We start from the raw sequence: 24,356 nt of genomic DNA, 5'->3' as shown, positions 1-24,356 counted from the left end.
TCCCTTACTTAAGCAAAACTACCAGTAAAATAATGTATGTATATAAAACACTCCATTACAAGTAAAAGTCCTGCATTTAAAACACTACTCAAGTAAACGTGCAAAAGTGTTTTCAGCAAAATGTATCAAAAGTAAAAGAACTCATTTTGCAGTAAAATGGCTCCTGTGACTGAGGTATCACTACATTTTACTTCATTAGATTGTTAATATTGGTACATCGATGCTTAAGTAGCATTTGGGTCACAAAAAGAAGAAAGAACAAAGTTTCGCCACAAACATTTCTATTCATTTTTTGGACTTTTGTCCGATATTGGATTTTTTTTGTGAAATACTGGATATTGTTACCTCTTTAAATGAGAAGTCTAGACAATACACTGCTCATTATAAGAAGTCATAAGCCAAAAAGTTTGTAAAAGCCAAAAGGTAACTACAGTCTGGGTGTAAAATAAATGTAAAGGAGTAAAAAGTACTATATTTCTGTCTGAACTGTAGTGGAGTTGAAAGTAGCAGAAAATGGAAATATTCGAGTAAAGTACAACTTGAGTAAATGTACTTGGACAACTCACTGACTTTCTCCTCTTACGTAATATGTTATGATGTTGCTTACCAAAAGCTGTACTTTCTTTTTTTTTTTTTTTAATTTTAGAGCCACAAATCCAGCATCAACACTCTCCAAGGTGACGACAGCTGTACTGTGACTGATGATTCAGGGAGTCAGTGGTCTGCTATAGTGGACAGCGAGGAGGAGAGAAACATGGCCTTAGAGAAGAGCATGTAGGTGTTGACCTCTGTATTTAAAGGGTTAGTTCTACATTTTGGGAAATAAGTTTGTTTGCTTTCTTACTGTGAGTTAGATGAGAGGATTGCTACATCTCTTATGTGGTATTAATGTTCATCTAACTCTTTCCCAACATGTCAAACTATATCTTTGCCAGACGTGTACATTTCTGAATTCATTTTGCCAGAATGTAAGTGATAATTCCTCTTTCTGATTATGCTTTATTTGCTGTTTTAATCTCTCTCTCTCTCTCTCAGATATGTGCTGACAGAGCTAATAGAGACTGAAAGGTTGTATGTGGAAGATCTTGGACTCATAGTGCAGGTGTGTGTCTCGCTTCAAAGCTTCAAAAAAATCCACTCACTGCATTTATACAAGAAATAATTCATTCTCCAACATTCATGTCTTAAACTGAAAGAGAAGTTGTCTTTTTTCGTGTGTGTGTGTGTGTGTGTGTGTGTGTGTGTGTGTGTGTGTGTGTGTGTGCGCGCGCACAGGGCTACATGGCGTCTATGACCAATCAGGGAGTTCCAGAGGATATGAAGGGGAAGGACAGGATTGTGTTTGGAAACATCCACCAGATCTATGACTGGCATAAGGAGTGAGTCCGAAATGTTTTTTTCACCTCTCAGTTCCGCTGAATTCGAACAATTTTGTAACAGTTTACACTTATTGTTTCTGAGCTTCTCATGTTTCATGACGGTCCAGAGTGTGTCATGCCCCCTGTGGCTGTTTGTTTCCTGCCTCTGAGTGTGTGTGTGTGGGGGGGGAGGGGGAGGGGGGGGAGTGTGTGCATGTGTGTTTATTTGGCTGGATGACTGTTCTTGCCTGACCTTTTCTGCTTCGTGTCAAACAGCTATTTCCTGGGCGAGCTGGAGAAATGTGTGGGTGATCCAGACAGCTTGGCTCAGCTCTTCATCAAACATGTGAGTCTATTGATCAGTGAGTAACAAGTGCTAATGAGAAGTTTCTTTTTTAGTCCCTCTGCGTGTTTTGAGTTTGTCTGAAGGTTGCAGCCGTCTCACAGAGAGTTCTGGCTTTGTGCAAAGCCTTTGGTCCCCTGCCATCCAGATGTTTCTCCATCTTGCAGATCAGTTGTTTGCAGGTGCAGCTGCAGAATAAAAGGTCTCGTAATCACTCTGGTTCCACTAAAGAACTCTCAAAGCCGACATTCAGTGTTCAAGATGCTCCGCAGAGACCTCGCTGTGTGTGAAAATGAGCTGGAATTAGAGATCTAAGAGCTCTATTAAAAGTATTCACCCCCATTTTTTATCGTTTTACACTGCACATTGAAAAAACAGATTATGTAATGTCAAAGTGAAACCAGATCTCTATAACTAAACAAAGTACAAACATAAAACACAGTAATAGATGAATTAGCAGGAGGATAAACTATTGCTGTTTTGATTGGTTGCAACTTTTTTTCTGCTCAGCTCCTCTATCCAACTTGAGTCAGCGTGGTGCAGCAAACCTAATTAAGACACTGCAAATTAAATCATTCTTTGTCAGCCACTGGAACTATTTAATGAGGGAAAGTTTCTGTACTGATTTAACAAAACTTAACAAAAACTTTTGAGGGGAATGGGATCACAACAAAACTTGATCTGGAACAGCTCACAAGTTGAATTCCTTCTCTGTCCGTCTCTCTCTCACACACACACACACACACACACACGTGCATCATTTACAGTGACAGTCACACGATTTCTCTCTCTCTTCCTGTCTTAAATTTCCAGGAGCGACGACTTCACATGTATGTTGTTTACTGTCAGAACAAACCCAAGTCAGAGCACATCGTCTCTGAGTACATTGAGACCTACTTTGAGGTGAGGGCTTAAATCTATCACAACTTTATTGCTACATTCATCTTCTCCCATCACATGTGTTGCTTTGAATTTGCATTTAAAACCTTTCTCTCCTTTCTGTCACCCGACAGGATCTCAGGCAGCAGTTGGGTCACAGGCTGCAGCTCAATGACCTGCTCATCAAACCTGTTCAGCGGATCATGAAGTATCAGCTGCTGCTGAAGGTTTGCTGTCATTGTTACATGTTGCTACCCATTATACATTAGTTGTTTTTCCCCCAAAAAAGTTTCCAAACAAATAACAGATAACAAGTAGCATGTCGAGCTTCAGAACGGATTTTAAGTTCTTATAAAACAGAACAATTAGAGGAAGAGGAAATTTGGTCACCTATGAGAAATAAAAAGTTGTGGAGCTACATGGCAAATATAAAAGTAAACATCTATATATGTGTACACATGTACACATATACTTACAGTAAGTGTGTAGTGGAGTACACAATGATAAAAGACAAAAGAAATAGTTTATTTATGTGGAAATTGGATTCCCATGTTTCCTTAAAACTGAAAATGACCCTCATAGTTGAGATTTAATTTTCTTCCAGTTTAACAAAGTAGGAAATGTCTCAAATCCAAAGATAGTGGGTAGATGTAACAGAATTCAACATTATTTATTACACATTTTATTTGTCATGCAACCAAAAAACTTCATAACAAAAAAGATGTAAAAGAAAACAAGAAACTCTGATCATACATCAAATTTATGGAGCTTTTTGCTCTGAAATAAAAAGTTATTTCCCTTCCGATCTTCCCACCAGCTTCAGAACTGCATCGAGTTTTCTTAGAATTACAGCATAAAAAAGGGTAATGCTTCTTTATTATTAAAAATCACTACAACTCTAAATAAACTTGTGTTTGGCACCTTCAGGACTTCTTGAAGTACTACAACAAAGCAGGAAGGGATGTTGAGGAGCTGCAGGTACGAGCTCATTACAGAATGTACAAACACATATAAAATGGCATTTTAAATCTGTCTGAATCTGTAAACTTTGTTTGTGCAACTTGTTTTGACTCATTGAGCTTCATCCGTTTACTTTCCTACATCAGAGGGCAGTGGAAGTGATGTGTTTTGTGCCTAAACGCTGCAATGATATGATGAATGTGGGCAGGCTCCAAGGTTTTGAGGTGAGATTCTTTTTTATCTGTAATCATGTGTGCCATGTGACTTACAATAATAATAAACTTTATTTCTGTGGTGCCTTTCAAAACCAGAGTTACAAGGTGCTTCACAAAAAACAATAACAAGATAGAAAACAGGAAAATAAAACAAAAAAGAAAATGCAAACAGGAAAATAAAACAACAACAACAAAATGCATTAAAAACACTTACAGGCTATCACAATGTCTGTGACGAACATAATGTTTCAGGGGAAAATCACAGCTCAGGGGAAGCTGCTCCAGCAGGATACCTTCTCTGTCAGCGAACAGGAAGGCGGCTTCCTGTCCAGAGCCAAGGAGAGGCGGGTCTTCCTGTTTGAGCAGCTGGTCATCTTCAGCGAGCCAATTGATAAGAAAAAAGGCTTCTCTTTGCCAGGGTACACCTTTAAAAACAGCATAAAGGTAAGAATATCACTGTGTTTGAATCATTCTTCATGTTTGTTTTGTGCTTCTTCTCAATGTCCAACACATCTGCTGTGTGCTCTGCAGGTCAGCTGCTTGGGCGTGGAGGAGCACGCTGAGGAAGATCCATGCTGCCTAGTCCTGACCTCCCGCGGGACTGACAGCAGCGTGACACGCTTCATCATGCAGGCATCATCTCCGGAAATACAGCAGGCTTGGCTCGATGACGTGGTCCAAATCTTAGAAACTCAGAGGAACTTCCTAAATGGTACCAGAGACTAATGTTTCCTCAATAAAACTAAAGATTTAAGAGTTTGGTGTGGTGCATCTGAGTAATTTGACCTTTCGGCTTTGGCACTGTAGCCCTTCAGTCTCCAATAGAGTACCAACGCAGGGAAAGCAAGTCAAACAGCCTGGGCAGGAACATGAAGTCTCCAACTGGCCTGCGACCTCACTCCTCGGCATCCATGGACCGACGTCAGCAGCCCTGTCTGCTGTCTTACAACACCTCCCTGCCCTCACTGCATCCGCCCCAACACAGCCCGGCCTCAAAAGTGGTGAGTTTGTATCAACGCTCCCTTCCACTTACGTCATCCATACTTTTCTCCGACATCGTAAACATTCACTCTGTCTTTGATTTCTATTTTATATCTTAAGGTTTCTAGCCCTTGTGCTGGGGCGCATCAAGAGCCTCACCTTCCACTTTCCTCCAAAAAGCAGCCCAGTTTGTGCCCTGAGGTGAGACACGGCCGCGGGACGTCCAATGGCCTGCCTCCCTGCAGCCAGCAAAGCACGCAGGTGCATCAGTCTGGCCTTACACAGCAGTAAAACGAGTACTCTTATTCTTCCTGTAAGTAGAAGAAGCAACATCATATTGTAAAGGGTTGGTTCAAATTACTACAAAAAAAAAAAAAACCCTCGCATACCTAAAGTGGTATCTAACCATGCAGACAGTTTTTATTTTATTTGAAACTGAACTGACTCCAGTGATTAAATTCTCACCTGGCTGCAGTGATGTGAAAGTTTTACTCCAGGGTGTGTCAGTACACTGTGACATCACTTCTGGGTATGGTCGACGCTGCGACTGATTTAAACTTTCACCCAGATCGGGCGGTGAAATACTGTTTTTCAGTCTGGTACTAAATTACTCTTTAAACATGCTCTGTTAAAAGTAAAAGTTGTGTCTTTTAGTGGATCTTTGTCGCACGCCGTATCTCAACTGCAGCTATCCAATAAAGGCGAGATGCAATTATCCAAAAAAATTAAAAGACATGGATTCATTTTTACTTAAAGTAAAGCACTCTTAGTCACAAATTATACTCAAGTATCAAAAGTAAAAATACTCATTCTGAGGGAAAGTAGATGCATTAACATTTAATGAGCAATTTAATGTTGAATCTAACTTCTTTATACTCTGTTAGGTAAACAATGAAATGCATCGTTTTGAGCATATTTCTATGTTTTGTGTGTAATAACTTTATCTGCAAAGTCACAACTTACTACAACCATCAGATACATGATGAAAAGAACATTTCCATATGAAATACATTATAAGTGTTACTGAATGAATATACTAACTAAACCCTTACCCTAACCTCCAGTATAAACCCCCAGGACCTGGAAACTGGACAGTAGTTGAGTAGATATAGGTTGTTACTCTCCACTTCTGATTGTAAAATTAATAAAGTAATATAGCTGTGAGATTTATCAGGTTAGGTGGTCTATGGTCTATCGTTATAGGTAATTACCCCATTCAGCATTTATTGTGAGTACAAATAAATTCACTGGATTTTAAATAGTGTAGATGAGATCGGTGGAGCTGTTATCTCTTTGGCAGCAGCCTGATGTTGTCATGATCACTGGTGATGAGGGGAAATGACTCTCTGGTTGCCTTTGTCAAATATCCTGTTGTTGTTTCTGCATGGATTTACAAACCTGGTTGACCTCATCTGTTGCCAGAGTCATTCTGTCATCCAGTTTATGGAAAACCTGCTGCTGACCTGCTGTTTTATCTTATGCGCCCAGACTTCCACTGAGAGGAGGAAGTGGCTTGATCACAGTGCTCTTATTAGACGTGCATATCTGGCCTGATTCCACAGCGGTTCTTGTCCTCTTGTTCCCCCTCTTTGTGTTTTTGGATCCGCACTGTTTCCATCCTGCTCCACATGCCCAATAGTACATGCAGGTTTCCTATGCATCCATAATCTTTCTGTCTCTGGTGTTTAATCTCTCAGGGAGCAGCATTTTCTCACTTAATGTCTGTTTCTGAGCAATATGACACTTGTGCAACAACTGCATAATCATATTTCTGTGGAAGTAAAACCCAATATGGATCAGGTTAAAGCACACACTTGAGATTGTAGTTTTTTTCACATGATACCATCATTTTATAAAGCTGGACTAATCGATATTTAACAGTCACTCAAATGACTATCCATAATATGTCAGGGGTCACTCGTAGGGACAAACCCACAGAGAATTATCATCCAACAGTTCCCATCAGCTCTGTGCAGCATTTTAGAGTCTTACTGTGTTGGTCACTATCACAGCTGTAGCCAACCTGTCAGGTAGCTGTTTTCAGTGAAAAAGTTATGATAAATCGACTGAACACCACCTGCCCAGCACCAAATGCTAGAGGGACAAAGTTAGCAAGTAGCTAGTGAACATAATGAAGCATTTAGCAGCTAAAACTCACTTTAGGAGTTGGTGAAGATCAAAGGAGAGCTAAAAGTTGGGAAAATGTTGAACTTACATTTGTCAGGTGACCAGAAGCACAACTTAACCTCAAATGAATGCTAATGTTGCTCTGTGTCTTTTGGATGTGTGAGTAAACAACTTTTGTTTGCTAACAATCCAGATATATAAACTTTATAAGGTGATAATATGTCAGTGTTGTATTTACAGCTTGTTATGCTGCCCCTAAGCGGCCAAAAAAATCAATTAATGCAGCTTTAAACATATTTTGACTAAGTTTGTACAAAATTCATCATTTACAATATATAATGCTTTTAGTAATGTAATGTGAATTTATTTGTTGGTTCACACCACAAATATTATTTTATTCTTATCACATTGCTTTGTCCTGTGATGACTTAGAAATGATGAACACTTTGTATGACAGGGTGGGTTTTTTTTCTTTGCTTTGTGTGTTGGTAATTAACAAAAAGTAACATAGAACATTTAATTTACATTTAGTGTCATCCAGAATGTTGAGAATTTCAATCAGTAATCTCAACAATGAGATTTCTTTTGAGAGTCATGAGGTGTTGTGCGTTATCACCAAAAGCTCCTTCTGTAATTGTTTGAACAAACTGAATTTTTGTGCAACAGTAGAAATGTTAAAGGTGCAGTGTGTAGAATTTAGCGGCATCTAGTGGAACAGATTTGGCAGAAATGGGATATCATATTCAAAAGTATGTTTTAATTAGTGTATAATCACCTGAAAATAACACTCATTGTGTTTTCGTTACCTTAAAATGAGCCCTTTATATCTATATAGGGAGCGGGTCCCCTTCCACGGAGCTCGCCATGTTTCCACAGTAGCCCAGAATGGACAAACGAGTTTCACAGCCACCGTAGGTTCTCCTACACACTTGGAAAGGGAGGCGTATTCAGTTGGTTGCAATCTGCAACCTCACCGCTAGATGCCACTAAATCCTACACAATGGTCCTTTAAATACTGGTTCTTTATACTATTTTGAGTGACTATTTAATTTATACATTTCTGTCCTCTTAGGGTGTGACTGGCAGTGTCCAGTAGAGCGAGCAGTAATGACCTCCGATGACACATGAACTCACTTTCCCCTTCTGGAGTGAGAGTGCCTCGGCCGAGTCTGCGAGCTCTGTCAGCATCGTTTGTTTCACTCCTGTACAGAAGTCATCAAGGCCTCAGTGTCTCTGTCTTCAATATATTGTCCTAGATTTCCTTTTGAATTTCCTTCAAATACCACTATGGTGCAGGCTAATCTGGATTTGATCTTGTATAATCATATTGGTTTGATTGTGTTCATTTGTGTGTGTGTGTGTGTGTGTGCAGACGCCACATATACACATGCCTACAGATATTCATAACAGAGAGGAGATTAAATGTGTGAAAATAAGGATTTTAAGCACTACAGAGACTGTACTTCATATTGTATATGTATAGATTTCTTACTTTTTCCACTGAAAACTCCTTGATGGATATTTTTGTAATGCATAATATTTTCATAAGGGACCAATTCCACTTTATTCCCCCAGAGAACTGGGAGCTCAAATCCCATACTCTGTGTCCTTAAATGACTTAAATGTATTCTTGAGTCCACCGGGTGACTGCAGAGTCCAGCCTCACAGTGGGATCTGAATCTATATGAGTTGTGTACATCTGTGCATACCCTGCAGATTTGCAAATAGCTGTGTTTTCCCTTTGGTGGGCTATTTTAACCCTGCCATTGTTAGACTGTTATCTGAATGAAACACATTAGCAAACCCACACAAAGCACACATCATTATCAAGCAGAAAGAAGAAAAAGGGAACAAAGATAAATCAGAGGTGCTCATCTGTAACTGTCATCTTGAATGTAAATAATCTCATGTGGGATCATATCAGTGTAACTCTGTGGTATTGTGATGTGCTGACACACACACAGAATTAAAGAGAAATGCTGTTCAAATGCTGGTTATCATTTTTCTCAGAAACTAACACATTTCTTAACTACACTATGCAGCATAAAACTTCATGGCCTTTTTCTTTACATGCTTGTGTATCGTAAATTGAAATAGACCCGTGACAACTCTGAAGGAAATGAATAACTGATCATGCAATCACAGGTTTTTGAGCGTGAAACAATTTCACAGCCCCCTGTTTACAGGAAACCATGAAAATGTCTGTGTGTGTTATAATATGCAGTGTGTACTCACGGCTTTCTTTGCCTCCACTGTCTTAATTAAGTAGAAGCTTTCTACACTGAAAAGTTTATAATTATTTGCAGAAGTCAAGTCTGAGTGGCTTCTCAAAAATGAACAGAAAATGGCACCAAATCTTTGTACTAAATCTACTGTATGTCAGAGCAGATAAGCTGTTGGTGTCTAGTGGAGACGTTAAAGAAGATCACTCACATAATTATGAATTAGTGGATCACATTGTCAGTTTGAAATTCTGTAATTTAACAATATCAACATTTTTATATTGTGAGTATTTATATTTGTAGACAAATTTAATGAAATTACAGATGAGTTGTTATTCCAAGCTGTGGAAATAATAGGGGCACAAAACCTTTTTAAATAGGAAGTATGAAGTATCCTCAAACCAGACTAACTTATATTAAAGTCTGGTTTGCTGCTCACATCACAGGAAACAAAAACAGAAAACTCTTGTCAGTATCCTCATGTGCCACTGTGCTCCCACGTGGATTTTTAAAAGGCCTGCAGCACCTCAACACTCCAGCTGAAAGATTTCCTGGATCCCATTCAAATTCCCCTTAACACAGCAAGCATCTTAGCTGCTTGTTTTGGCCAGGAGCGATCTGTATCTATGACACATCAAGTCCCAAAGGCCCATTATTCATTTGCACCGTTCCTGTAATACAAGTGAGATTGGAGACTCACACGATGTTTTCACACTGCCACTATTGACAACTCTCTAAACACTTAATATGTACTTCCCTCTGTGCTGTGCTCAACATGGATACCATGCAAACCTTTACAGATCTTGTAAATATGCTGTGTTTGAACTTTGAACCTGGTTTTTATTTATTTTTAAAGATCCCCTCCAGTCATGTTTTAAGACATGTAAAATCCTCTGCTTGGAATAATAAATGTTTGTGTGTTTGGCTGTTTTTTTTTCCACAAAAATGTTCAATTACCTTGTTAAAAATCTTTAAAATCACATCTACTCCTTCTTCTAGTTTTAGTTTTAACCTACTGCTGGTTGCAAGATGTCTCATGCTTCTTCTCTGGAAGTTAAACACTGGACCACAATTGGCTCCAAACTAGTTGTGAGCACAGAGAAACTTTCCACTTTCAGCAGATGAATGTGAAAACAGCCTTCTAGTGTCAAACTCTGCATCTACATCATTCTGCTCAGTGAAGCTCAGATGTCCAACTGAAGGGACAAGAAGAAAAACACATTTTTGACTGGAGAAGGACTTTTACTTGGTGTTGTTTTTTTTGCATTTTATATATAGTTATATATTTAGTTTGCAACTAAAATGCAGACAGAACTTCAGGGCAGGGAATGACATGCAACAGAAGTTCTCTTTTGGAATAAAACTCAAGACATCACGATTATAAAGTATGCATTTTAAACCACCGGGACAGCTGGACGCTCCTTGGCCATGGTCCTTTGTTTGCGCGAGTTTCCTCCCAAAATCCAAAGACATGCAACTCTGTCAATATGGAGACTCTAAATTTCCCGTAGATGTGAATGTGTCTCCCTGACTGACTGAGGACCGATTTAAGGTGTGTATCTTATTTTGATCGTGGTATTCTGTGGCAGTATGTATCATCCTTCACCTCCCTGACGAGGTGAGAGGTTTCCAGTCGACTCCTCGCAGTATTCATTCATTTCTAGTTAGTAGATGTTTCTCATGTGAAGACAAACTTTTGTTTTCCATAGCAAACTTTTTATCAAAAATGAACAATATACCTCAGCCTTTTTTTTTTTCTTTTCTTTTTTTTTTTTTTAACCATTTCACATCTAAAGGTTTTTCTTGCTTTAATTTGCTTCTTTGTCGTCCTCGTCCCTTGAAAAACATTTACTCTTGGAATGTATTTGGTAAGTGTTTGTTATTATTCACAAAATAATGACTGTAATGAAGTGTACTGACATGAAAAAAAAAATCACATGAAGACTTCATGACACAGGTGCCAACTATTGTTTGACTCTTTTAAAGACAAAAACAAACAAACAAACACACAAACAAAAACAGACATTAAATTATATTCACATCACACAATAAATGTGAAACATGAGTATGAAACATGAGTCCTGTGGGTGAAAATGTTACAGTCCAACATTTAGTGGAGCATTGATGGAAACTGCTGAGGGACACAGCAACACCAAGGCAAAAAAGTGTTTGATTACATAATAACAATGACCTTTAAATACATTTAGTTTTATAATGAGTGTCTGAACAGGGATGCCTTAAAGGACACTTGATGATAATGTAGACTGAACCTGTGACTTCCTGTTTCTGCGATGTAAATCCCCTCCTTTTATTTGTTCGGAACTCAAAGTAATTCAAAAGTTTTGGTAATGAAAGCGTTGTTTCCACAGACATTTTAATATGTCAACATTATAAATTTAAAAAAATCCTCATTATGCATCAAGTTAAATCAAATCTGCTGTGATCAGAAGACTAACACAAGTGGTTTTTGAGTGAAGCAGGCAAGATAAGATCTGTGCTAACACAATAAATATGTTTTCAGCTCAGCGATAAATCTGTCGACAGTTACAAATCTTAACGTGAGACGAGTTTTTGAACACACAACTACACAACAGCCACTTTATGATAGTTTCACTGATGTAGTTATAGATTCTGACCCCTGTCCACATTTGGTAAAGAAAAAGAAAAAGCAGGCAGAAACATCACACTAAACAGAAAACACTCTCAAGAAGGCTCTGTCCTGAAGCGTGTGAGCGTTTTTCCATTGTACCGTGAGCCAAATAAACAAGTGAAATGTTAGTACTCTGTCCTCCTTGACTTGGAAATTTGAGATGTGCTACCTTTTCACATTTTCGGAGCATGCTCACAGGATTTTGGGTTTTGAACTTCACTGAGAATCCCATTGTCGAAGCACAACCTCCTTTCAGCCATTACAAAGTAGAAATAGAAAACACTCTCAAGAAGGCTCTGTCCTGAAACGCTTAAGTTGTGCCGTGAGCCAAATAAACAAGTGAAATGTTAGTACTCTGTCCTCCCTGACTTGGAAATTTGAGATGTGCTACCTTTTCACATTTTCGGAGCATGCTCACAGGATTTTGGGTTTTGAACTTCACTGAGAATCCCATTGTCGAAGCAAAACCTCCTTTCAGCCATCACAAAGTAGAAAAAGAAAACACTCTCAAGAAGGCTCTGTCCTGAAACGCTTAAGTTGTGCTGTGAGCCAAATAAACAAGTGAAATATTAGTATTTTCTCTTCTTGACTTGGAAATTTGAGATGTGCTACCTCTTCACATTTTTCAGAACATGCATTTTCGGTTTAGCTCTTCACTGAAAATCATATCATTGAAGCACAACCTCCTTTTCCAATTCAGCCTTTACACAAAATAGTTTTAAATGTTGCTCTGGAAATGAAAAAAAAAAAAAACTGCTGGTAAATTTCTGGCACTCCTTTGCTAACAACAAATGACAGCTAAGTAGTAATTTGAGTTTTTAAGAAAGAATGGAGTGACACAAGGCGCCATCTAAAGGCCATGGTATAAAAGAACAACTTCATCACTTCGGGCAGTGTGTATCACAGTCTATGACATACAGAAACTCTCAAAAAAGGAGCCGTCGGTATAAAAAGAGGATTTTCTAGCCTTGGTGCTTCACCCTTACACTTCATGGACTTTGTCTCTCTAGGCGTGACTCAGAGTTTCCCTCTCATGCTCTACTACTGCTCTACTCACACTGTTCCAAACTGTCAACTAATCTCACCCATTCTGTCTCAACCTGCTTGTTTTTTTTCCCTCTCTTTTCTTCATTTACAATGAGGAAAAATAAACATGCACTTTGGTTAATCCAATTAATTTTTAGGCAGCATTTAAAGATGCAATCACTTTCATTCTCATACACCAGCGTGCTCTCCTCCTCTTTTGATGCTTGTTGAAGAAACCAGAGTGACAGGCAGCAGAAGACAAAAAGAAACAAAACAAGGCTGCTCCCAGATCAGGTAAAACCAGTTCTGACTCCAGGTGGTTTGGACCAAAAGTTCCTCCTCCTGACTTACAAATGACACAAAGAATTCTGTGTGACGGGGGTAAGCAAAACCATAACACAAAATGATAAAAACACTCCAAAGCCAGCAGACAACCCTTGGCTTGACCAGTCACGCAGCATAGGTACCACAGGTGAAAAGTTTTGGATGTGTTCTTCATGTGGCATTGGTAAGAGGGACACCTATGCTCTGTGTCTACAGGATTGTCACTCTCTGAGAAGTGTCCCTTTGTCCCTTTCTCGCTCGTGGTAAGTCCTCATCACGCTCTCTATTGCTTTTCTAGGCTCAGTCTTTTCGGATAGTGCAAATTGAAGGAGGACACACACACACACCTCTACTCACATTAAAATAGAATGACGATGAATCTAGTTGCTACCTGTTGGTTTTTAACTTCTCCCAAAGCCTGGTCTCTCGAGGATGTAAAGCGAGATAAGATTTGACAAACACAAAAGCGTAACCCCTTCATAACCTTGAATCAATCATGATGATGCTGTGATTTGCAGTTAACTGGGTCTCTGTAAACAAGACGACATGTTTTATTACTACAGCTTATTTTCTATATTTTTCCACTGCTGCACTGGTTCCGCTCCAGAAGAGAACCTGAACCTTCATATCAGGCTCCTGGATATTGACTTTTTAGCTCAGTGTGGAGCTGTGCACTGACAGAAGAAACATGCTAAAACTGCCCTAATGGCACAATTACTCTTTTTTTTTTTTTTACTACAGTGAAGCCTGAAAACCGCTGTCAAGGTGTTCAAGGGAAAGGCAAACAAAAGTGTTTGTCTGAAATCTTATCTGACGAGATGTAGTGGAGGAGAACTTCTTTGGCAACTCAAGAAGAGCAGAGGAACCTTCAGGATAAAGAGGTGGTGGTGGTTGGGGGGTTAATTACGAGTCAAACACTGAAATCGGTTCTTGAAGAACAGGAGGCCATTTTTCGTGTGTGTGGCATCGGAGGAGGCCGGCGGGTAACGAAACTTGGCGTAAATCTTGTCGCTCTCTGATTGGCTGACCCAGGGGAGTTTGATTTTGGTCGCATGATTGACAATGACATCGTCGCAAGAGCCCACGTGGAGAGATCCCAGGCCGTCAATGAAGAACTCTGAAAAACAGACGAAAACAAAGTATTTCAACCATATACATGCAAAACCTGGTTAAAGTCTTAGTCAGAACCTGGTTCAAACTCACAGAACTTTATTTTAAATTCTGTTGGAGAACCCAAAGTTTCCAAAGATACCAAATATGTCAGGTGGGTTATTGGAGGAAATAAAGTAACATATAAAATATATAATGATGCACAAAACATCTTGAATATTTCCTTAATGGAGAGGTGCAGCCAAAAAAAAACATGGAGTCTTGGGTTAAATATTTCACTCGGTGTAAACATCATTTAGCCTCAATGAAGACAGTGTGCAATAATTCAATTTTATCAGCCTTTGGACATTATGGGATTAAATTGACTTTAATTAAATCTAATGTACAATTTAATAGTACAATTCTCTACGCCAACACTATTTTGGTACATAATCTGATACTATCTCAATTAATGCTGAAATTAGATGAAAACCTTTGGAGTTTAACCATAATTTAGTAAAAATATTTAACTAAACAGCGCAATCTGGTGGTCAAACAGATGTGTTTGTGAGTCTGCTACCTTTTTAGCCATGCCAGGGTTGAGGTTCACATTTTTGGGGTTTTTTGTGAAATATCTCGAAAGCTATTAGATGGATTAGATGGAAATTGGTGCAGACATTAGTGCCCCCCTTCAGGATGAATGGTAATAATTTTGGTGATCCTCGAACTTTTCCATTATCGCCATCATCAAGTCAAAATTGTAATGTGTCCAATACGTTGATTTATGACCAAATACCTGCAAAACTAATGACATTCCCAATGTCCTCAGCTGTTTGTGTTTAGTGCTAATCAGCAAATGTCAGTATGCGAACATGCCAGATAAGATGGTGAACATGGTGAACATTTTACCAGTATACCATGTTAGCATGTTAGCATTAGTTTTCTTCAGCTTACTCCACGATAATGGAAAAAGTTTCTGTGTCTCTTTGTCTCATTTTGCGCTCGTCGCTGTGTCCCAGCTGCAAACTACACACTGATTCTAGCCAGGTTTGGAATAAGTAGTGGTCATACTGGGAAAAGAACAGCAAGAAAAGCAATTATGCATACCAAATTCAACTTGAATGAGATGTTTATCCCATGAGATGTTTCCACACCACCGTGACAAAAACACAAGCTGCAAACTTTGCTTTTTTCTCAGACTTATGACTTGGGACTGTTTGTGTGTGTCTGTGGGTTTATGTCTGTGGGATGGATGTGGGTTTCTTACTGTCTTTGGGTGTGTGTGTGTATGTGTGTGTGTGTGTGTGTGTGTGTGTGTGTGTGTGTGTGTGTGTGTGTTGTGTAGGCATTTTAATGTAAAGCATATTGAGTTGACTTGTAATTTAATGTGCAATGCATGCAGTATATTGCAATACACAGAGCAAATGCAGGAGGTGCTCACAACTCGACAAAAACCTCCAACAAATTCTGCTGTGGTCAGACGGCTTCAGGAGCGTCACAGAAAATAAAAAATAATTTTGCTTGTTAAGTTCAACAAGCAGAAACTTTGTTTCACACATTTTCTACATTTTCCTGTTGGTATAAAAAGTCTTATATACTAACAACTAAATGGTACTAAAAAGTGTAAGTTGCAGATTATTATAGTACATATTGTATTATAATGTATAAAATGAGCATGTAGTTTGGAATAGGGACACAGATATAGCTTTCTTTATATACTCTCCAGGTATGTGACATATATAAAAAGCTACCTTTAGTGTTTGTTGAGTGTTGACAATATTGTAATAATGATATAAAGTAAAGATTTGTATATTCTATAGAAACAAAATCTGATGGATCCTACAAAGATGTTACTTTTACTTATTGTAGTTTTCAAACCTTTGATATTTTTTATTTTCTTTTTGTTTCTATCTTAACTATTACCTTTTCAGAGTTATTTAACTTATTTTCTGATATCTATATTTGGCTTGTTTAGCTTTTTCTTGTTTTATTGATCAATGTGATTTTAAATTGCTGTTTGTTTTATTGTTGTTCATGTTGTGTGTACCCCAGTAAGACAACCAACCCCTTTGTGGAAGCTAATGAAGATCCAAAGAAAGAATACTGAGCTCTACAGTAATATCAGTTGTCCCATCTTCTTGCTGAGGTGTTTGTACTGTACTCACCCAGGTGAGCGACTCTGGTGAGGCGTGGGTCAAAGCCGACCTGCTGGACTTTGTCCGTCCGAGCCAGGAAGAAGTTAATGACCCCGTCAGTCACAACACAGTTGGGGAATCCTTGGATGACATGATGAAATCCTCTCCTCATGTGTAAACAGTCACCATCCTCCTCCCCGGGCTCAATGGATATAGTCTGTCTGTAGGTGGCAGTATAACCTGTGGCCTCCCGCACTGCACCACCCACCTGGATACACACACACACACACACACACACACAAACACACGCACACACACACAGACATCAGTACCTGGCATCTCAGCAAAAAACACCAGTTTATTTGTCTGTCACTCACCAGATCCAGAGTGGTCCTCTCTAAAACATCCACAAGCTTCTCCAGCTTGGTGTTGGCTGTGAAGATGAAGTCATCATCCACCCACAGCACGTACTTTGTGGTCACCTGGGAAACGGCCAGGTTTCGTCCGGCAAACCAGCCCTATGGTACGACACGTGACACTGAGCTTGAGATCCAGACATCATCAACAGCAACAACAGGAATGTGTCACCCACACTTCTCCTACCTTTCCAAAAGGCATGATGTAATGTTCGATGTAAGGCCCGGAGATGGTTTTGGGATTTTCACTGTCATCAGCGATTACTATGGTGACAGTGGGATAGTATTTTCTCACACTGTCAATAAGATCTTGAAGCTTCTCATAACGCAGGAAAGTCTTGGTAGCTATGGTAACGAGAGCGCTGACATTGTAGTCTGCAGAGAAGAAGGATCAGACAGCAGTTTCAGGAAAATTCACTTGCAAATACTTCAGTTCAGTTTAATGGAATATTTGACTGTAGTTGTGGTTACTGTTGAAATGCCAGTGATGTGCTGTACCTCCTTTAGATCCTGTGTTGTACAGTTTTGGTGTTACACCGTGACGGATCTTGATACTGAAGGTGGCTTGATGCCCCTCTGTCTCAAACTGCACTGAAAGACACAACAAAAAAGGACTTAATAAACTTGATTAGCGTAATAGGATCAAACCTGTCTTGTCCCACTGTTGTTTGGAGTACAGACATATTTATTATCAATGGTTATCGTCGTTTCTGTTGAGCTGTGATCACTCTGAAATGAACACTGTCCATATGCAGGTAAAAGGTTGGCAGTCAATTCAGAAAAGTAAATCTGATCTTTGGTTTCAGACTTTGTTCCTCCTCTTGTTAATTCTTGCGTTGTCCATGAACTATCGAAGCAAAACAAACTTTCTGTTTTAAACACTCAGGCTGCTTCCTGATTGGCTGCCTGACTCTCCACAAAGAGATGGCATCTAAACGTCTGCAAATATATCCTCCAACCGACCTGGACAGGACAACAAAATATCTGTCTGATATTAAACTGAACACAGCACCTTGAAAATGTGTATGATGCCTCAGTTACCTTAATTACATACAATTTTTTTTCTCCAAGTTATTCAATTTTTTTTTTTTAGAATTAAGAATAACAAAGTCCATCTTTTGAGGCCTCACCTGTGTCCGCTGTGCTGGGGTGGAACAGCGTGTTTGTGTAGGTGACAAACTGCAGCTGTCGGTTCAGGTTCGGCAGGAGGCTGCTAGACAGTGACATGTGCATCTCGCCGTCACCTTTGATTTTCACTCCGTCTACCTCTGCCGCCACGTTCAGCGCTCCCAGCGTGGCAGTGATGTTTATCTGCAGCGAGAGATGAAAAGAAAGTAGGTGGGATGGTGGAAGGACAGCAGATATATAAATATATGGTAAAGTTAAGATGGCCATACTGAAATACTTACTGAGTAATGGTCTCTGGGAAGGTCGTGTAAGGCCAGGCCTGAAAATATGATTACAATTTAAAGGATTAACTGCAACAGCCATGGGACTTTATTTAATCCACTCTGGTGTCCACTTCCTGTGAGCAGAAATTGAATAAATTGTGCTCTCTAAGGGGTGAGCAGGCTGCTAATTGTTCTTCAGTACAGACTGTATGTCAACATGTGTTTATCTATAGAGTTTTAGACAAATAAAAGCATTCACCTCATTGCAGAGTCTTATTTTTGACATTAGTTTGATATGTGCTTGCTATTTGGGCTGTACATATACGCGCATAAACGAAAGACAATGTGCTTTTTTTATAGCAGTCACATAAACATGAATCAGTTCTGGGTTGGTGTTAAAAAAAGTAACTTTGTTGATTTTTTAACTGTTGTAGCCAGTGCGTTAATGAATTAATCTAATCAGTGATGCTACACTACAACAACATCTGGCTTTAACTGTTGGACAAAAATCAAATTTAACAAACAAGTCCTGTTGAAATGTGTGTGCCCAATCGATCTGAAGTCGTACCTGGGATGATGATTGTTTTCAGGGGTCGTACCTCCACCCCCTGTGTTGGATACTGTAAGGGACTGTTAGCCTCTGCAATAATGAGCACATCTGCAGGTGTCTGCGACCTGAGGGGGGAAAAGCTTAAAATCAGGAAGATGTATAGCCTTCACACAACATACAGTGCTGTACATCCACAAACATACACAGGAATAATGAGATAGTTAAAATCCAGTTAGAGGATTTTGCTTTTTAAAAACACAAATGGACTGAATTGACTCAATGGCCGCTAATAAAAGATCATTTCACCTAATGATTTTGTTCTTGACTGAAAAAAAGTTAAAGGTATTAAATGAGCCAGTATAGAGATCTCCTTAAAAGTATTGCTGTTGTGTTTTGGATCAGTTGGACCAGTCAGTAATGAATCTTGACTAGTTCAGAATAAAAGGCAAAGAGGTGCAAAGAGAGAGACAGAGAGGTTATAATCTTTAAAATGGTCCAGAGATAACTGAAGCTGATTTAGCACCTGATAACGTCCAAATATGTGCTGAACAGATCAATATATCATGCTTCATGATAATATTTGTGGATTGTTTTGAGGTGAAATGCAGCTCTGTGCTCCTGTAATTATAACATCTCTGTTTTACGGTGCCGCTCACCTCTTCTGGAAACTCTTGTACTCCTTGGCCCTTCTCCTCTTCATCTCCTCCAGTTCAGAGGCCTCAAAGGCAGTGTGCAGCGGGTGAGCTGACACCCGCGGGAATAAGAGTTGGGCGAAGGGCAGGTTCACTCTTCCGCTCTCACCCTCACATAAGCATCCGTTACGTGCCAACAAGCTGGGGAGCAAATTGTCAGAGACACGTGTGTGTGTGTGAAGAAATCAGGTTTCAGCTGAGGTCTGCTGGGCTGATAGATGGAAGAAATTAACTAAACTGAACTAAATTAAAAAGCTTCTTACTTTGCCACACTATCCCTCAAGCGAAAGGGGATGTTGCCTAATTGGTGGTCTGGTTCTGGGAGCCTCTCTTCCAGATGCCTTTCTACGATAGGCCCCGGTCGCTGCCATACATCCACCATGGTGTAGCCTCGAGTGGGCCACGAATGGAGGAGGGCCAGTACCAGCACCGCAGACACCAGGATGGCGAGCAGCACCATCTTCCTCAGAGAGCGCATCCTAAAACCTGACACAGACAAGGCCAATAAGATTTTACAGCAAAATCATCACATGCAGATATATACATTGAAGGAGTTAGTAGTCAATCCATTCCTAATACAACTCCAGTATAACAGACAGGGGACAAAATCCACAAAAATACAAAGTTCAGCCAGAGCTATTATGGGGATTCAGCAGCCTGAGTGAGACAATCTTCAAAATTCTCTGTGGTACTGTATCATCCCTTTGCTGCCGCCTGGCAAAGACACACAGTCCAGGAAAATACAAAGAGGGAATTTGTGTGCTAAAACGTCTTTGGAAGTCTTGAAACCTCATGTCAGCTTCATCTGAATTTTGTCCTCAATCTCTTAAAAACATCAAGAAGCAGCCAGTAAACCCTTCAACACACATACAGGCATGTACGTCGTGTTTCAAGATAGACTTGTATAAAACCTATCCTTCAATCATCGTCCTGGCTCCAAACAGTCTTCAGATGCCCTGTGTTTACATTTACAGCGGAGCCACTTAGCGTATGAAACATTAAATAAAACACCAGACAGAGTAAAAGTCATGCAACTGGGAATAAAATGCTGACCTGCTGGATTAGCAGAATGAAGTTTCAGATCAGAGAGCTCAGTATCGTTGTGTAAAATCTAAAGTCAGCATTTCAATAGTTTATCAAACACAGAAATCTAGCATATGGGAGTTGTTTTCTCCCTCCTTACCTCTCTCCTCTCCTTCAGTTATCATTAATCATCTGTTCCCTGCTCACTTTGTCTCTGCCACATCTACCGAAAGCAGATGTCTCACCCTCTGCAAATTTGCCGGCTGCACAATGAGCCTTTTCTCCTCCCAGCTGAACAAAAACCCTATTTCCGCTCAGACTTATGAGATATTGCTGGTATGCTGGCCTCCCTCTCCGTGGCTGAAGCTGTTTATCCAGCTAGCTTAACTAGTGGTTCTCAAAGAGGGGTCCCCCAAGGATCCTTGAGGGGGTCCCAGGGGGTCCCCAGCAAAAAGGGGAATCATTTATTTTCATTATAATTCCACCCATAAGTAACACAATGATAGAATGTATAACTATTTTGGTCATGGGTTTTATACACTTTCTGTAATAAAACATCTAAAATCAAAAATCTTATCAAATGGGGTCAAATATGTCCAGAAAGACCGTTAGACTGAGGGGGCAGTCTTTAAGTTAACTGAGAGACTGAAACAAAAATCAATACAAAATATCCATGAATACAGGCTCTTAAAATATATGTCATCTTACAACCAACATTATCTTCACAGAAATACTGGAATCAGTGTAAATAAATGCATACAGATGCGAAACAGCATCTATTTGTTCATCTGGGCTACAGACTGGTAGCTAAAGTCACAGATTTGAAGCAAATCTGTCATGCTTGATAGCTTCATGCTAACTGAGAAAACAACAATTATAATAATGTACAAAATGAACAATATTTACGCTCCACAATCACAATTCTTAGATGAATAAATATTTATTTTTTATATAACGTTTTCTCCGACAAAAATAAAAGTGCAACTTAACTCTAAAACTGTATTTTCACTCTGTGTCACTAGATGGCATTAAAAGACTGAAGAATATGAAATAGATTCATTTATTTCTTAGGACATTTCAGAGGGGGAACACAGAGAAGCTGGTTGTTAAGCTGCAGCTAATTGTACAGTAATCTGATCTGACTGAGCACCAAATGTCTAAGAATTTATTTCTTCCTTTTCTTTCTTAAATATTTTGGCCTGTGACTCCCTGAACTTTAAAAACAATTAACAAACTGCATTCTTCTCGTGTTTGTTAATCTATCAAACATAGTCCAACTCAAGCCAATTCATTTGACAAGCATTTTGAATTTGATCAGAAAGCTTTTTTTTTCTTATGCTTTTTCAGCCACAAAAAAGTTATGGAGGGAATAAAGGAAAGGGAAGTTTTTCAAGAGATGACTTAAGCTGTTCAGAATGATTCTGCATTGCACTTTTTTCCATTCATGATCAAAATTAACCCAAAATAGTTGAAAATTTGACTTAAATATACCCAACTGCCTCTATCCAGTCAGTGAAAGGAGATCTTCTGTAGGCACCTGCATCTCCAGAAACCATGTAGAGAGTCACAGTAATGAGTGAGCGCCTTCCCCATCTGGAGACAAGAAGAAATAAACAAAATATGGATAACAAACTCACTATAACATCACACACACAATATAACTGCACAAAGCCATTACATCACCACATAAAAACATGTGGTGCCTCATCAGCTGCTTGCGTGGTCTTGCAGCCCCCAGGGGAAATCATGTAGGCTTTGGGGGAGGGGAGCAATTTAGCCTTATTATGGTAAGCTGGAGAAAAATCAATAAAATCTTTAATGGGAACTGGTCCTTTAAAAGCACTTCTTCTTCCTTCTTCTATTAGTGATAGGCTACAGTGAGTGTACATACAGTCTGTTATATTTACCAAACTCACTGGTGGATTCACAGAAAGACCACAGTCACGTCTCTCACAGGTGTAGCAGACTCAAAAGAGAGGGACATGTGGATATTTTGTTCTTAAGGCAGCTCATCGCATGTGGTCTCTAAAATAAGACAAAATAAGAAAACAGCATGTTCAGGATGCATTTTAAGTGCTCTCTTTCCTTCGATATACAGTATCCAATAAAAAAGGATTCTACTGTGTTTACTGTAACAGTCAGTCAGTGAATTTCTAATTATCTTGGCTGTAATAAACAATGTTAAACGAGAGCAACACACAGGGATGAAATAATGTTTCCTCACTTACATTAACAGCAATAAATGATGAATTGAACCACGAGATACAGTTTAAAGTCTTTACTGTTCAAGTTCAAACTCATGCAGGTAGCCTATCACCACTTATCCTGTTGAAAAGGTAAACTGAACATTGTAGCAGTCTAAAAAAAAGTAGTACCAATTGCTTTTTCTAAATACTGAAATAATGTTTCCAACTACATAACAAATAACACTAAAGCAAAAACAGACAGAATCACACAAATCCACTGTTGCGCGTTAAAACTCTTCAAATGTGTAGTTTTAAACTACAATTTTCTTGACGCAAAACAGGATATGACCATATTTCAGAGATAAGCTTCCAGTGAAAGACTTTAATATACTGACCAGCCCATCATGATATGATACAAACCAAAACGGCAGAATATGAGCAACATGAGGAATATGAGGAAATATGGCAGGTATAATTATAATTCAAACAATTACTATGAAAAATATAACAATCACATGTTTGAACTGTGTGATATTAGTCAGGTTAAGCTCGTTAATTCAACCCCACAGTCATTTTAATGGCATCACTCAGTCTTACATCTCTACATATTTTACATTTTGAACGAGCTGTTTTGATATCACCATCCTCAGACGGAATTAGGTCGATTAGGTGAGAGACGATCTGTCAAGTCATGTGGAAATGTCTGAATCAGAATAATACTTTATCGGGCTTATGGGGAGGTGAGGAGAGCTGTTATAGATATAGATATAAATGCAGCTCAGTCCCTCCCAAAGTGCGCGTGACAGATTTGTTGCCTCCATTGAATCCATTCACAGCATGTAATATTAAATCACCGCAATGTTATCGTGCACCAGTGCCTCCTTATTGTCCGGCATCCTTGAACGCATGAAAATGTCAAGGTAATGCAGTCGTCTGTGCTGCAATCCGGTCCGGCGAACATAAAAGCCTGGTTGCAGATACAGTACGATCCCCTCAGACAGGCCTATTAGCCTACCTTGTCGTGAACAAGACTGTGGGGGGAAAAATCATGCACACAAAAGCTTGATGTGTCTTTACATCCCTTACATGCTGAAACACATTTTCTTCTATAGACAGCATTTGGGCATTTATTTTCTTTCTACGCAATCTTAAACGTCTCTCTTCTATTTCTGATTAGTCCAGCAGACAAATCGTCAAATGTTCGCGCAAGAGTTGGATATACCGTCAAAAAATAACGCGCTGAAGACAGAGCTATAGGCCTGTTATTACAGCCAAATCATAAGAAAAGGGAGCTCACCTCAGTCTAAAGACGCGCAGTGTTATCTGTTTCACCTTCCTCCCGCACGGAGGTCGCCCTTCTTAATGAACGTATTCCTTAATGGTCCTGCAAATGGGATTAGATTAGATGTGGGGGGAAAGGAGCAGTGGCCACACATCGCAGCACTGCAGGCTGTAGACGGATGCTCCCCTGCAGCAGCAGCAGCAGCGGCAGCAGCGGCAGCGGCACAGCGGAGAGCTCACCGCACCGCAACACGGCGGGAGGAGAGGCAACACATCTCATCAACTGATAGTGGCCTGGAAAACAACATATGCAACATTTATTTCTTTTTTGAAAATAAATGCATCATATTAACTACTATTAACATTTACTCAATGATAATGTACCCGTGTGTTCCTGCATGTAGACGGGTAGATGTGGGCGTATGTCTTTAGTGTGTGTGTGTGTGTGTGTGTGTGTGTGTGTGTGTGTGTGTGTGTGTGTGTGTGTGTGTGTGGTCTGTCTGGTATC

At 39.5% G+C, this 24,356-nt stretch overlaps 2 protein-coding genes across 11 annotated transcripts in view; one reads left to right on the top strand and one right to left on the bottom strand.

Annotated features, from left to right (window-relative positions):
- The window catches only part of arhgef25b (Rho guanine nucleotide exchange factor (GEF) 25b), a 30,186-nt gene extending 21,335 nt beyond the window's left edge, over positions 1-8,851 (top strand). For 8 of the 10 annotated variants that reach the window (XM_042401555.1, XM_042401546.1, XM_042401583.1 and 5 more), the window contains 13 exons: positions 647-774; positions 1,036-1,102; positions 1,276-1,379; positions 1,635-1,704; positions 2,515-2,604; positions 2,715-2,807; positions 3,508-3,558; positions 3,687-3,764; positions 4,008-4,199; positions 4,287-4,467; positions 4,563-4,756; positions 4,857-5,049; positions 7,936-8,851. In XM_042401555.1, coding sequence (XP_042257489.1) covers positions 647-774; positions 1,036-1,102; positions 1,276-1,379; positions 1,635-1,704; positions 2,515-2,604; positions 2,715-2,807; positions 3,508-3,558; positions 3,687-3,764; positions 4,008-4,199; positions 4,287-4,467; positions 4,563-4,756; positions 4,857-5,027 — 1,419 coding nt within the window. In that variant the 3' untranslated portion in view covers positions 5,028-5,049; positions 7,936-8,851. The remainder of the gene's footprint in view (positions 1-646; positions 775-1,035; positions 1,103-1,275; positions 1,380-1,634; positions 1,705-2,514; positions 2,605-2,714; positions 2,808-3,507; positions 3,559-3,686; positions 3,765-4,007; positions 4,200-4,286; positions 4,468-4,562; positions 4,757-4,856; positions 5,050-7,935) is intronic. The other 2 variants (XM_042401590.1, XM_042401566.1) reach the window with 2 other exon arrangements.
- Positions 8,852-10,946: 2,095 nt separating this feature from the next.
- Positions 10,947-20,732, bottom strand: b4galnt1b (beta-1,4-N-acetyl-galactosaminyl transferase 1b). The gene is made up of 11 exons (XM_042402188.1): positions 20,542-20,732; positions 19,622-19,844; positions 19,323-19,499; positions 18,685-18,791; positions 18,135-18,172; positions 17,856-18,036; positions 17,224-17,316; positions 16,913-17,100; positions 16,687-16,827; positions 16,340-16,577; positions 10,947-14,202 (listed from the first exon to the last, which is right to left on the bottom strand). Exons 1-11 carry the CDS (start codon positions 20,564-20,566, stop codon positions 13,985-13,987), a joined length of 1,629 nt encoding a protein of 542 aa, XP_042258122.1. The 5' UTR covers positions 20,567-20,732; the 3' UTR covers positions 10,947-13,984.
- Between the last annotated feature and the right edge of the window lie 3,624 nt (positions 20,733-24,356).

The sequence above is a fragment of the Thunnus maccoyii genome, chromosome 3 (genome assembly GCF_910596095.1).
Source record: "Thunnus maccoyii chromosome 3, fThuMac1.1, whole genome shotgun sequence".
Classification (NCBI taxonomy): domain Eukaryota; kingdom Metazoa; phylum Chordata; class Actinopteri; order Scombriformes; family Scombridae; genus Thunnus; species Thunnus maccoyii.
This window is presented reverse-complemented; position numbering and strand designations above follow the sequence as displayed.

What these genes read in the sequence shown, in the direction of transcription:
- b4galnt1b (XM_042402188.1), bottom strand. Translation starts at nt 20,566, where the DNA reads ATGATAACTGAAGGAGAGGAGAGAG. An exon ending in TTCCCAGAGACCATTACTCA is followed by an intron (nt 18,037 to 18,134) that starts GTAAGTATTTCA and finishes CTCTCGCTGCAG; the next exon opens with ATAAACATCACTGCCACGCT. An exon ending in CAACACAGGATCTAAAGGAG is followed by an intron (nt 17,101 to 17,223) that starts GTACAGCACATC and finishes TCTTCTCTGCAG; the next exon opens with ACTACAATGTCAGCGCTCTC.